At 42.8% G+C, this 14,143-nt stretch overlaps 1 protein-coding gene across 5 annotated transcripts in view; it reads left to right on the forward strand.

Annotated features, from left to right (window-relative positions):
- The window catches only part of mylka (myosin, light chain kinase a), a 61,355-nt gene that overhangs the window by 21,852 nt on the left and 25,360 nt on the right, over window positions 1-14,143 (forward strand). For all 5 annotated transcript variants that reach the window (XM_067516927.1, XM_067516925.1, XM_067516928.1 and 2 more), the window contains 8 exons: window positions 916-1,029; window positions 1,374-1,571; window positions 1,780-1,987; window positions 2,076-2,120; window positions 2,978-3,058; window positions 4,065-4,870; window positions 8,176-8,292; window positions 10,211-10,270. In XM_067516927.1, the coding sequence (XP_067373028.1) occupies window positions 916-1,029; window positions 1,374-1,571; window positions 1,780-1,987; window positions 2,076-2,120; window positions 2,978-3,058; window positions 4,065-4,870; window positions 8,176-8,292; window positions 10,211-10,270 (1,629 nt within the window). The remainder of the gene's footprint in view (window positions 1-915; window positions 1,030-1,373; window positions 1,572-1,779; window positions 1,988-2,075; window positions 2,121-2,977; window positions 3,059-4,064; window positions 4,871-8,175; window positions 8,293-10,210; window positions 10,271-14,143) is intronic.

The following is a 14,143-nucleotide window of genomic DNA, read 5'->3' on the forward strand; positions in this document are numbered from 1 at the left end:
TATTTATAAAGAAAAAGGAGGGTTAACACAACTAAAAATCACTCCACAGGAGGAGGGTAAAGAACTTACTAAATTTAAGGTAACAAAACAACAAACTAAACACATACAGGGTAACCGACAGACTAAAACAGCTATTCAAACAGCGGGGTGCACACATACAAGACTAAACACAAGGCAGGGTACATTCAGGGACTAGACTAGAACTTAACTAATTCTAATACTCAGGTAAAAGGGTAAATTAACAGGGACAAATTAACTAAACAGTAAATAAATAAACTAATAAACTAATGCAAACCTAACAAAGGAGAACCAAACCACATAACTAGGAACAACAAAACCACATAACAAGGAGTGACCAAACCATAGACCAAAAACCTTGACAGAGCTGGGACAGGGATCAGGCAGACAAACTTGTGAAGAATGCAGACAGCGTGCTAACACACACTAACACATAATACGAGCCGGCAGAGAACACTAGGGAAAGCAGGGTATATAAGGACAGGGGAACAGGTGAAACAAATCATGACAAAATGAGGAAGGTAAAGACAGCAAACAGACTCACAGGAAGAGTCACAGGAGGATCAATAAAATAAAAGCCAAAACAGGAAATAAAGCTAGATAACTTAAACACGGGGACAGGACTGTGACATTTTCAGCTCTCAGAGCAGTGCTATGTACTCTGCTTTGTGCCCTATGAGACTCTTTTCACTAAACCAAGCAAAGCAGCATAACATCGCCTCAGTTGCTGCCAGGACCCCACTCAGCAGCGTGCAGTGCATTACCACGTTTGCAGTATATGATCATGTTTGCAGTACATAACCATCTCAGCACAGTTGCTGTGCTGCATGTACAACACTTAAAAGAGCAATCTTACATTTTTATAAATGTAATTTTCTTCTTCATGTGTTATTGCAGGCTGGTTGCCAGCTCACAGATATGAGGTTGCAGCAGCTCCACGCTTCATCAGCCACCTGAAGGATCTGAAGGTGATGGACGGCAGCAGAGTGAGCCTGGCGGTGGAGCTGAGTGGTATAACCCCCCACCTGTCTGTCTGCTGTACTTCCTATCTGAATTTCAGTGATACGGCAGAGATGAGATTTGTACAGACTGACGATTCCTGCCTCCTCACTTCCTTTGAGTGTGTGTGTGTGTGTGTGTGTGTGTGTGTGTGTGTGTCCATGGCTATGAGGACATTTTGTCTTCTCCTTCCCCCCTTTAAAGACTTGTTGTAGGGTTTGGGGTCCTCACAGTTTCCTCAGACAACTATCCATCAGCTCTATTCTGAGACTTGACTTCATTAGAACTGAACAAATTAGTCCAGTAACCCAGGAAAAACCAGCTGAATGTACTAATGATGTGGTTGTGGTCCTCAGGTCAACCCACTCCTCAGGTGGTGTGGCTACATGATGGGCACGAGGTGATGGAGTCAGAAGATTTCCACCTGCTGCGGGAGAAGAACCGCTGCACGCTGCTGATCCAGGAGGTTTTCCCTGAGGACACCGGGACCTACAGCTGCCGAGCCTGGAATCCCTATGGAGAGGACCAGACCCAGGCCCAACTCACTGTGGAGGGTAACCACAGAATCACAACCAGTTAATTTCATCAAAATATTTGTTGGCCACCACAAACAAAATGAAAGTGAAAATGAGTGACAAGTTAAAAGCTTTCTAAATATCATCAACTTTCAAGATTACAACAGACTAAAACAAACATCAAGTGATCCAGTATCAGAGCAGCTGGTTCCCAGCTAAAACTATGGTTATACTGGTTTTCTGTCAGAGCCTCAGAACGGTGTGCAGCCCTGGTTCATCACCAAACCCAAACCGTTGAATGCCGTGGTTGGTCAGCATGTGCTACTCTCCTGCTCCATTGCCGGAAACCCGTTTCCCCAGTACACCTGGACTAGGGCCAACAAGAGCCAACCTCTGACCTCTGGAGGAGACTACGAGCTGCTACAGAAGGAGGACGTGGTCTCACTGCTCATCAGGTTGACAGTTTTCTGTTATTGTGTCTTTAGATCAGGGACCACAGAGGATCTGATGTTAACGTAATGTCGTGTTCTGCTTTTTCTTCAGGAGAGTTAAGAAACACCATACCGGAGACTACATGATCAGCCTAAGGTGAGAGTTTGATTAAACCCCAACCAGCAGCTGAAATAATCCTCAGTGATCTACAGTGGGTAGATGAACTGTGGATTAAACTGGAAGAGGAAACACCACCCCTCCCCCACCTATAAATCCCCCCCTTTGACATTATGTAGTACACCATGTTTTTACCTCCTCATTTAAAAAAACGTAGTTTTTTTGAGAATAGTTTTGGAGTACAATTGATAGTTAATGCCACAGTCTGCTGAAAAAAGAGTGAAAGCTGCAGTACAGTGTGTGTTTAGACTCTGTAGTACTGCTGTATTTATACCACACTGTACAGTTGATCCAGGCAGTTTGTATGTATGCAAGCAGCATGGGGCAGCATGCCCCTCTGCATGCCCCTCTGGTTTTTCTATATTTACTTTAAATTAATTTGTTTTCTGTACCGAGCTAGATATCAACACTACAGTTCAAATTAATTCAGGTTTGATGAAATGCTTACTTCTCATTTCTACTTATATACTGTTTAGTGCATAAACTATCAGACAAAGAAGTAATTATACTTTTCACTCAACTTTTGACTCAACATCAGTCCCTGACAGATCGGAAAAGATTAGGGTTCAATGATTAGGAATAGTATCCTTATGTAATCTGGTTATTTTAGGGTGTAGTACTACAGATATTGGGTTAGGACACTTGGTACCCACCTTAGTCTCTCCGGCCTCTGGGCCATGGTCACACTGTATTATAAAGTAAGGTACAGGGAATATTTAGTGTACATTAGGATTTGCAGTACCTATGAACACTTACTGCTGTATCAGAGTCTATGCAGACGATAGGAAACTGTTCAACTGTGTCAGATGGACATTAACTCTGAATGTGTGATTCAGGAACCATGTTGGGGAGTGCAGTGCTGTGTCCAGGTTATCTGTCACTGAAGAAGACCAGACAAGAGGACAACAGGACAACAGGTAGGACATCCTTCATCTAAACACTGACCTGCTGAGTTTTAATATTTTTCTGAATCTACATTAGATTTATCTTCAAGTGTTTTCAGGTCAACAGGTCAAAAACGGATGCAGAGCCTAAAGTTGCTCTGCACCATGCTTCAATTAAGACCCCATTTCAGAAAAGTTCAGGCACTGTGTAGAATGGAAACCAACGGTGAACACAATTTGCAAACAAAAATGTTTTTTTTTTTTTTTTAAGTCAGACCCCTGCTCACTCTTTTTGTCAATGTTAGCATTAGAGGGAAAGTTTTTCCATATCATGAAGCCAGTTCTCTATCTATCTTGATGTATGTTAAGTATGTGAGTATGTACAAGTAAAAAACGTGTATCCACAGGGAAAGCAACAAGAGTCAGTGTCTGTGAAACATGTGGTACAGAGAGTACTGGGATAAACTCTAAATGTAATAAGTTACTTTCCATACATACAGTATACTACGTGGTTATGTACAGTGTGGGCAGGTCCTCCTCCCCCCCTTTTTTGTCCCACCCCTCCCCATCCATCCATCCGTCTGTCTGTCCTATATCCAGAAATTCCCTAAAGCTTCTCTAATCCAAACCAGTCAGATCCAGAGTTTTCTACAGTGACAATTTTCACTCTGATTTTAGAGGAAAGATTGTGAAGGATATCCCAGTTATGTAAAGTAACTGGGAACACTGGGACAGCAGTGCAGTCATAGGTGGGGGATGTGGGAGGGAGTCCTCAGAGTTTCAGTGTTTACATGTGTTCAGTTCTGGGTCTGAGTCCTTATAAGGGCAGTCGAGTCACATGTGATGTAACATGTACATTTAGAGTCAAGGCCTTTTTCCTCCCCTTGTCCCTCTCTTGCTGTCTCCCTCACTCTCTCTTCCCCCAACCCATCTGTAAGGGGTAGGAACACCCCTCTTGCTCCAGGGGGACTTTAACCCAGCATTGTTTATTCTCTCTCTCTCTCTTTCGCTCCATCCGTGTATGTGTTTGTTCACTCAGCCCTGCAGCAGGAGGAGGAGGAGCTGGGGCGGCTGTGGTGCTGAGAGGAGGAGGAGGCGTGGATCAGAGGAGCAACAGCAGCCGCAGAGCTGGTGTCAGTCGCCAGTGGCAGGAGGCCAAACAGGAGTGCAGCAAGAGCCTGCACCTGCACAGGGAGGAGAAGAAGAAGGAGGGCGACCAGGACCAGGTCGCTGCCATCCCCCCAGGCCTCCTGAGACACTGCGTGGACACCAGAGAGCGTGGTGCAGAGGAGCTGCTAGGACACCAAGCTGTGAAACCCAAACAGGGAGAGGAGCCGAGAGAGGCTGGCCCCACCACCACTGCACACTTCCACCGCCAAAACATGGATTTTAAGGCCAACCTCAAGGGCGTCAAACCCAAGACGGATGAGGAGCGCAAGGTGAACTCCTCGCAGCAGGTGGACTTCCGCTCTGTGCTCGGGAAGAAGGGCACCGCTGGCAGCAACGGCAACAAACCGGCAGAAACTCCAGGAAAGAACCCGGCAGACTTTCGCTCTGTCCTCACCAACAAGAAGAAACCCACGAGTCCAGAGAAGAACGGGGAGAATGAGAAGCCAGTGGTGAACAACTGTGTGGATGGAGAGATTATTAATAAGGAGAGCAGAGGAGGAAAAGGGAAGGCGCCACAGTTTGTTGAGAAACTGAGCAACGTGGCTGTTCTGGACGGGCAGCAGCTCCGGCTGCACTGTCGCCTCGAAGCCTCGGAATCCGCAGATACCACCGTCACCTGGACACTGGATGGAAAGGTCATCAAGGCGTCCAAGTTCATCGTCCTTGCTAATGAAGGTCAGAGGGCTCTCTCTCTCTCACACACACACACACACACAGAGCAGTGACTGTTTTATGGTGAACAACTGCTGATAGAGGATTCAGTCTCTATTAATAGAACTCAGATCTGAAACAATAGAGCAGCACGATGTGATGTGTGACCATCACTGGTGTTTTATTTGGAACAGATCACTTTACACAAACACACACACACACACACACACACACACACACACACACACACACACACACACAGTTATTATACTCAGGAGGTCCAGCTTCAATCAGCAGAAAAGCCTTAGTTAAAGGGAAATTCTACCAGTTTTAGGGTTTTATTTGAATTATTAAATAATTTTAATAATTTTCAGTTTAATAGTTTGAACCCAGAGAAAATCAGTTAACAGCAATAAAGACAAAAAATCTTTTATCTTCAGTATATGCTTTTGTTTGTCTGATGTGACTCACTAACAGTGATGATTTATTTCTGATTAGTCATAGTTCAAATATAAACATATAATTAATGGTTAATAAATGTACTGATAATAATACGTCTCTTGTGAAGAAATACTTTATATTGTTCCAGCTGTGAGTATAGTCGATCATTAACAAGACCATTGAACTATAATACTTATAATGTTCCCAACTCAATAAATCTATAGAATACATTTTTACCATATAATGAAATAAGAAATACGCTGGTGTACCTAATGAAGTACATTTATATAATTTATATATTATAATTCTGTATATTTGTAAAAATTTAATATATTTTAGGCAACAATTAGTTCTGAATCAGACCTCAGATGGAGTTTAAATTATTGTCTTACATTGTATTGATAAAGGATTGCTTTTCCTATCTTCTATGATAAGTGTGATTGTGTGTGTTGATTCTATGGTTAATTTTTAATGTTTCCTGTACCTGTCTTTGATTCTCACTCTAAGAACCACAATAATTATTCATTTATTTAATCATCAGTTAACAAATGTATTTTCTATTGAGCCAATATCCGTTTTCTGTGTCTTGAAGGACAAGGGAACTACTGTGTTTCTTTGTGGTGGTTTAGTGTTTTTTGGTGTCTTTATGACCTGTGTGATATTATCCTGTAGGAAGCAGCAGGATGTTTTTCAGGTCCAGGATGTTTTTCAGGTCCAGGAGTCCACTTTTGGTCCATACCAAATTGACTCATTCGTAAATGTCCCAACAGAGACAAAAAGACACACAGTGCTGCCTGGTGCTCTCTAAAGACCAGCTGCTATATCTGTGCATGTGTGTGTGTGTTCCTGAACCATGAGGATTCCCCGTGAGTGAGACAGCAGTAATCCCCCTCCTGTTATTTCATTCTGCAGTACAGCCCCTGATCCAGCACTCTGTGTGTTTGTTAAAGGTCAGAGGTCACTGAACTATCCCCAAACAGCTGTGACCAGGACACAAACATTGATGATGATGACGATGATGACACTGTTACAGAGCTGTGAATGCTAGGAGAGGTGTTTGGACGTTTTTATTCAATCTGAATGTTTTCAGGTTGTTTTGAAATCAGTTGGCAATGTTTGTTTTTGTCAACACCACCGCTGCTTTTTCATATGACTGTTTACACCAGATTCCCTTTCACGGGTCTCCAATCATGTGCCTCCATCTAACCATGTCCTCTGCATCTGCTTCTCTCACACCAACTAACTTCATGTCCTCTCTCACTACATCCATAAATCTCCTCTTTGATCTTCCTCTAGACTTTCTGCCTGGCAGCTCCAACCTCAGCATCCTTCTACCGATATATTCACAGTTTCTCCTCTGAACATGTCCAAACCACCTCAATCTGGCCTCTCTGACTTTATCTCTAAAACATCTAACATGAGCTGTCCCTCTGATGTCCTCATTCCTGATTCTGTCCATCCTCGTCACTCCCGAAGAGAACCTCAACATCTTAAGCTCTGCTACCTCCACCTCTGCCTCCTGTCTTTTCTTCAGTGCCACTGTCTCTAAGTTGAACAACATCTCTGGTCTCACCAACGTCTTGAACACCTTTCCTTTCATTCTCGCTGACACTCTTTTATCACTCAACACACCTGACACTTTTTTCCACCTGTTCCATCCTGCTTGCACTCGCCTCTTTCCGTTTCTTAACGGAAGAAACCTCCAGCAGAGCCAGGCTCAGGGTGGGCGTCCATCTGCCTCGACCGGTTGGGGTGAGTGGAAAGGGAAGAGAGAAAAGAACAGAGCAACAAAAAGCAAAAACAAAACATCGGGCAGATTGGTAGGACCAGTAGCTGCACGCTGGAAGACACACAGCTTCAAAGCCGGGGGACACCTGCAGAAAAGGGACATAGAGAGGGGGACAGAGAAGGACAAAGACAACTACGGGAGAGAACACACAGAGTTAATGACATACAGTGGTGACAATTGTGGGGTGAGAGCAGAGGAGAGATGGTCAAGAGGAGGAAAGGAGCTCAGTGCATCGGGGGGTGGGTCCCCCAGCAGTCTAAGCCTATGGCAGCATAACTATAACTAACTATATGCTTTATTAAAGAGGAAGGTTTTAAGCCTAGACTTAAAAGTAGAGAGGGTGTCTGCTTCCTGAATCTGAACTGGGAGCTGGTTCCACAAGAGAGGAGCTTGATAGCTAAAGGCTCTACCTCCCATTCTACCTTTGGAAATTCTGGGAACCACAAGTAGGCCTGCATTCTGAGATCGAAGTGGTCTACTGGGATGATATGGTACTATGAGGTCTTCTATATATGATGGAGCCTGACCATTCAGAGCTTTATATGTAAGAAGCAGGGTTTTAAATTCTATTCTACATTTAATTGGAAGCCAATGGAGAGAAGCTAGTGAAGGTGAAATATGATCTCTCTTGCTAGTTCCAGTCAGCACTCTTGCTGCAGCATTTTGGATTAATTGCAAGCTCTTTAGGGAGTTACTGGGGGATCCTGAAAGTAGGGAATTACAGTAGTCCAACCTAGAGGTAACAAATGCATGGACCAGTATCAATGGATTTGTTATCAAATGCTTCTATGAATCTGAACTTGAAACCTGAGCACCTGACTAACAGGATAGGACATTGGAATTCATCTACTTTGCATAGGTCCAGATAAAACAAAACAAAGTTTGGATGTGTATACATTTTCACAATGCCTTCTGTATGTCACAATGACAAGTCTGATTTATTAATGTACACCTGCATTAACACCTAAATGAAGTGGGCAGAGCATAGAACCCTGGGGTAGTACCCTTACGGTTAATCACCGTAACCATTTACTCTCAAACACCAAGTCCTATCTTTGGCTGACATCCTGATACACTGAGTCTTTGTGTTGTTTTTCAGGTGGCCTGTGCTCTCTGACGATAGACAAAGCTCTACCAGAGGATGAAGGAGAGTATAAATGCAGGGCAGAGAACTTGGCAGGGAAAGCTGAATGCTCCTGTATGGTCCTAGTGGACGGTAAGAATTTCGCATTTTTAAATCACTGCTGCATTGTAACAAACCTCACTCCCAGATCTTTCCTCACACACATACTAACAGCAGTGTTTGGGAAAGAAAATTGAAAATGTCATTGTTTCTTTTTCTTACTATGCTTTGTAATTATGCTTTGTTGCTACTATTATAAGCCTGTTTTTAATTAATTTGCTGCTGTGTATTTGTGTAACCTTAGTGTCCAATCTGTTTTGGTAATCTATCTTTCTTTGAAAAATGCTGTATACATAAAATGTATTATTACAATATTTATAACTCCTAGGTACATCCATAAATATGATTAATTACAGAACAATATTTGGAAAAGAAAAAACAGAAAGTTAACATCTGTTTCTAATGGAACCATTTAAATGTGAAAGATAATCACTTTTGGTTTTACTGGGCTGTATTTGACTTGCTAAGAATGAGCAGCTCCTCAATGTTACCTTCAGTGTTTGCAGACGTAATTGGTGACATTAATCTCTACATCCAGCTCTGCTCTGTGATTGGAAAACTCAACAGGCGGCCTGCGTCAAAGTCTTTGCTTTGGGGCCATGGCCATGCTTATTGTTATTTAACCCTATTTACTGTGTTTGCACCATTTTTCCTTTTTTTACTGGAAGAAGACCGTTTTAGTGAGTTAGTTAATGGTTGAACACATGCAACAGAGTTTATGTTGAAGCTGGTATCAACTATATGCTTGGAATCGATTAAGTCTGAAGACTGATAAATACAAGTTTTAGGTCCATTGCACATCATTTTTGTAGGTCTTTTCCTCCTACAACAGATTATAACCTGAAACAACCTAATGACCGAAACATCTGTCTACATGTACATCAACTGTGAGCACATCTGAAGAATCAAAAAGACAACCGCATAGATCACCACTCCTGCTCATTTCTCAGAATCCCTCAGCGGTTTGCTGGTTTCCTGTAATTAGAGTCAATGAACAGGCCTGAATTTACCAGATATGGTCTCTGGAATGAAGCGTTTGTTTTAAAGCTTATGGGATATTAGAAAAGAGAACTAAACAGATTCATCAGTAACAACAGTTTCACCAACTGACAGAGCAGCATCATTACAGTGAGGTAGAAATGAGAATATGAAAGGGAGACACTTAATTTTGTGTTCTGAAGGCATTTCCTGTTTGCATGGTCACAGAGCACAGCATTAAAACCCGGTTTTACACTAAACAATTTCTCCAGCTTCTGTTAAACCACAAGCATGTTGACTTGGATTTCTGCTGCTACAGTTTCATAATGGATTTTATCACTGATCTATTTCGGTTTAAGCTGATTGGTGTTTTTCAGAAAAATCTGAACATCTGACCTAAATGTACAGAACTCTGGGTTCTTAATAAAAACAAATCCTGATTTTTAAGCTGAAGGGGGAAACCTGTAGCTTCAGTTCTCTGTTTTTTATTCTGCCTATAATTAACTGCTTCCTACACAAACCCTGGTTGGCTGCTTTCATACAGATTGAGCAATAACAGAAAGCAGTGTAAAACTGTTCATCCAGTGCTGGACATCTGCCATGTGACCCCTCACCTCAGAGGTACCTGTATTAGTGTAATCACTTTTAAAGCTTTGTATTGGTCCCATTCATCCTGAGCACATCATCATCAAACAGCAGTAAATAGACACAGTCAACACACTGACCAACAAAAGAGACACTCTGGTCAGAATTGAACAGACAGTTGTTTTTCTATCATTTAGTCTGAGGGAGGGTGGGGATGCTTTTGCCTGTCTCTGCCCATCCTTCTTGTTGACATGTGGCTCATATTTCAGTTAAATCTGAACACAATATTTAGTCAGTGTCGGACACACATGAAGCATTAAGGCCTGGGATCTGAAGGAAACCGTTAACACTCTCTCTCTCTGTGTCTGTGTCTCTCGTCCTCCTTCAGACCCGGCAGAAAACTCTCCAGCTGACAAGAAGTCCAAGAAGTCGACTCCGACCTCAGAGAGTGAGTTTCCAAAATATGCAGCAGCAGCAGCCTCTTTCCTTTTGTCCCAATAAGGAGCTGCAGGCTGGGAGCACTGGTTCCCACACACACAGACGCGCGCACACACACACACACACAGGGTTGTGGTTTCTATTTCCAGTGTCTTTGTGTATCACTGGAAACATCAGCACGTACATCACTGTCAGATTATTATTCCTACCTCTGTCACAGTGAACCACCACTCTCTTCTCCGCATTCAGACCACATTTCCCATCCGTCTTTCTGCTTCCTGCCCCCCCCCGATCAGTCTCTCTTCGATGAGTCACCAGGCCTTCAGCTATGTGTACATGTTCACTTTGATCACTGCAATTTCTCTGGGATTCACATCATGAAGTTAAATTAGCCTGCAAGCTACAACAAGATGAGGATCAGTAAAACCCACGACACACATAAATGTTTTCACAAAAAACGACCACGTTCAAAGGGTCATGCTTTGTTCTTCCACATCAAATTTCATGCTGGATGGTTGGTTTGTGGTTAGACTCTGGTTCTGGTTGGACAGAGCTCAATCAGAGTGTTTAATGTTCGGAGTATTCCATGATCCGTACGATATCCGTTTGCTCTGTCTGCCTTCAGTGGAAACTCTGCTCTTATCTCTATGATCCAGCTCTATATCCTCCCTTCTACAGAGCATCAAGCCTGAGACTGTTGTTCAGTAACAGAATTGGTTTTGTGATGGTAAAACTGCTCTCAATTGTTGCCATGGGAAACCCGTCTATCGCCGTTCGTGTCGCATTTAAACACTTACTTCACTCAGAGACCTGAGTGATTTCACGTCTTTTCAACACAGACTGGAGAAAAAGTGCAGCCTTAAAAGCAGAATGAAGGTTTTCACCATGTTTTCTGTTTGTAATAGTGATTTATGGGATCTGAATGTGACAGGGACATGCTGAGTTGTCTGCAGAGTTTTACCAACAGATCTGAGCTGACAGAGGAATGATGGGGGGAGGATGTTCTGGTATAAAATGCTTTAGAGCTCGTCATGGCTCCTCTCCCACACTTCCTTTTAAGGCCTGGTTTCCCTGACTCTGCCTGCTCTCTCAGACGTTGTTTTACTTCACACCACAGATTAAAAGTCTGAAAGTCTCCATCGAGCAGCAGCTCTCCTTTTAAGAAGCTTGCGGTGTTCACACTGCCTATCCCTGATTTGGATAAGAAGACAGTCTCCTGGAAGAAAAAAAATATTTCTAATGAGCTGTGGTTGCAGAAAGATGAAATAGCAGTGACATTGAAAATTGGCCTCAAATAGACTGAGTAAACTTACTAATAACTCATCACTAATTATTTGAGTCATGCATATCCATATACTTTTGTATATTTTTGGTTACATCCCAGCTGTAACTCAGCTCTGGATGTTTGACAGCTGCAGAAATGCATTTCCAGCTGAAGCAGTCTGCAGACATGCTGGCAGCTCTATATGGCTTGATTTCCAGATTCCTGCACTGAGGAAATTGAAATGTTGGGTTCAGTCTGGAACTGGTGGACCCCTGGCTGCTAGCATGGTTGGAAGGTTAGGGAACTTGTAAGTGGCCTCAGCAGTTTTAAATAACTTCAGCTCTGTTTCTTTACTGACTGTTGGTACTGGGTACTGGTATGGGGCGACTGTGGCGCAGGAAGGTACATCGGTTGTCCACCAATCTTGCAGTTGTTGTGACTGGCTCCTCCAGTCACATGTTGAAGTGCAAGACACTGAACCATCACTAATCCCAGTAAGTGTTGGCACCCATCGGTGTATATGTGATTGTGATTTTGATTGTGATTGTGATTGTGAGTGTGAGTGTGAATGGGTGAATAAGAAGCAGTGTAAAGCGCTTTGAGTGCCAATAGGTAGAAAAGTGCTATGTAAGTGCAGACCATTTAGACCATTTACTGATGAGTCCACACTAGTTCTGGGCCTCCGGCGTCTGTTGTAGGGAAACTCATGAAGCTTCCAGCTTGCCTGTCTACAGCAGATTAATGTCCAGCTTACAGAATCAAAGTGGAGCCAATCCAAGGGTCTATTAGTGGATCCATTTCAGATGCTGTTTTTTTTATAGTTCTACTGTGGCTTGCAAATAAAGACGAAAACAGGGTCTGTGTGGTTGCTGATTAGTTTTCTTTGCCTCTGGGAAACTAGGAGTCAGCTGCCCTCACCACTTTTACAATAAACTAAAAAGAAGTGTGCAGTCTCTTCCTATATTGGTTGCTGCGAGGAAGAATGAGAGTCATGTGACTTTGATGAAAAATTCCCTGCCACTGAAACTCTCAATGATGTTAGTCAGAGAAATCAGCACTAGTTTCACCAAAGCCACCGTAGGCTTCAGAAGAGCAAAGCTGTCATGTAGAGCATGTGGACCCAGGTATCTTCACATAATGAGGCTACTCAGCTGTAGGACTGGGCAACAGATCAAATTAATTCACATACATCTAGAAATGGAGATTATAACTTCCTCTGCCATCACTCAAACAGCAGCAACAGCACTTAAGATGTTTGTTTGCTTTGACACCCAACATGTCCACCGCAGGTAAAGACAAAGATATAAAAGAGAAAAGCGTGGTCATGTTACCTCAGCGATATGTGTGTTGTTTATCTCTGTTTCACTTTTTAAGATGAAATATTACAACCGATGGCAGACAGTGATGGAGTTGGTGTGTATGATGAGGACACAGGACAGGTGGTATGAGGAGAACTGGTCAAAGACTGAATCTGCAGCTTTAGTCAAACACAACTAATCCCCTAGACTTAAACAAGAACTTAATTAGAGCCTCTGTTTGTTGTCTTCTGCTTTCTCTCTCTGTGTGTTTGTGTGTGTGTGTGTGTGTGTTTGTGTGTGTTGATGGAAAACCGTGACCTGTTGTGAACTGGGTCCATTCAGCTGGATCCCACACATAGAAGAGCTGCAGAGACCAGATCTCAGTTTTTCTGAGCAGGTTCAGATCCAGATTCCAGATTCTGCTACTAACAATCATTTTTACTCATGTTCAGGGCAAAGACATAACAGGGTCAAAACTTGAGTCAGCTCTAGAATTTGGAAAGTGTTGGTTCTGTACACCATGACAGTGGATTTGTCAGTTGTAACTAAAGCCTAAACATGTTTAAGGATCTGTGCAGGAACTATACACATGTTTAATCATGCACCTACATTTTTAGAGGCTGAAAAGTTTGTCACTGTCCAAATACTTATGACCCTGACTGTAGCTGTAGAGCTGTAGTGACTTAGCAGTAATTAAGGTAGGTACAAGTACTCACTAAAATAAATACTTTCTGCTGCTGCAGGAGAGCTGACTCAGCCTGCCTGCTTTGCAGTGACGCACAAAATCAAACGCACCTTTAAGCAGAGAAGAAGTGGTGGGTCCGTCTTTGGGAGTACAGTGTTGAGATCCAGGTTTGGCTGATCGTCACTGACAAGCTGTGAACAGATGAGGCTGTAACTGTAGCACAAATCCTCTATTTCCCACATTAATAAACTGTTTATTCCAACACAGAAACAGCTCCGCTCTGTTTTCTCAGAGGCTGGTCAAATCCTGGAATCTAAACTGTCCCCAACGTTTTGAAAATATGTCATTGAGAAGCTGGGGCATTTTTTTGTTCCAGATCAAGGTTTAGATTCTGGTCTCGAGATGAATGATGGAAAATTTTCCTGAGGTGTCACTTCAGTACCATGAGACCTTCCTGGTTTCTTGGTTCTGCGTGCACGTGCCAGTTTGTGAAAATGAATTTTTCTTTTGATTTGGTGCAATTAAACTAAAGTGTGGCGATTGTAAAAATAATCCCGTCTCTGCTCTACCTGCTGCTCATCCTGCTCTACTTTTGGCTTTGAAAAAAGATGTGGATTAAAAGTCAGAACATGTCAC

Source organism: Channa argus, chromosome 9, assembly GCF_033026475.1.
Source record: "Channa argus isolate prfri chromosome 9, Channa argus male v1.0, whole genome shotgun sequence".
Classification (NCBI taxonomy): domain Eukaryota; kingdom Metazoa; phylum Chordata; class Actinopteri; order Anabantiformes; family Channidae; genus Channa; species Channa argus.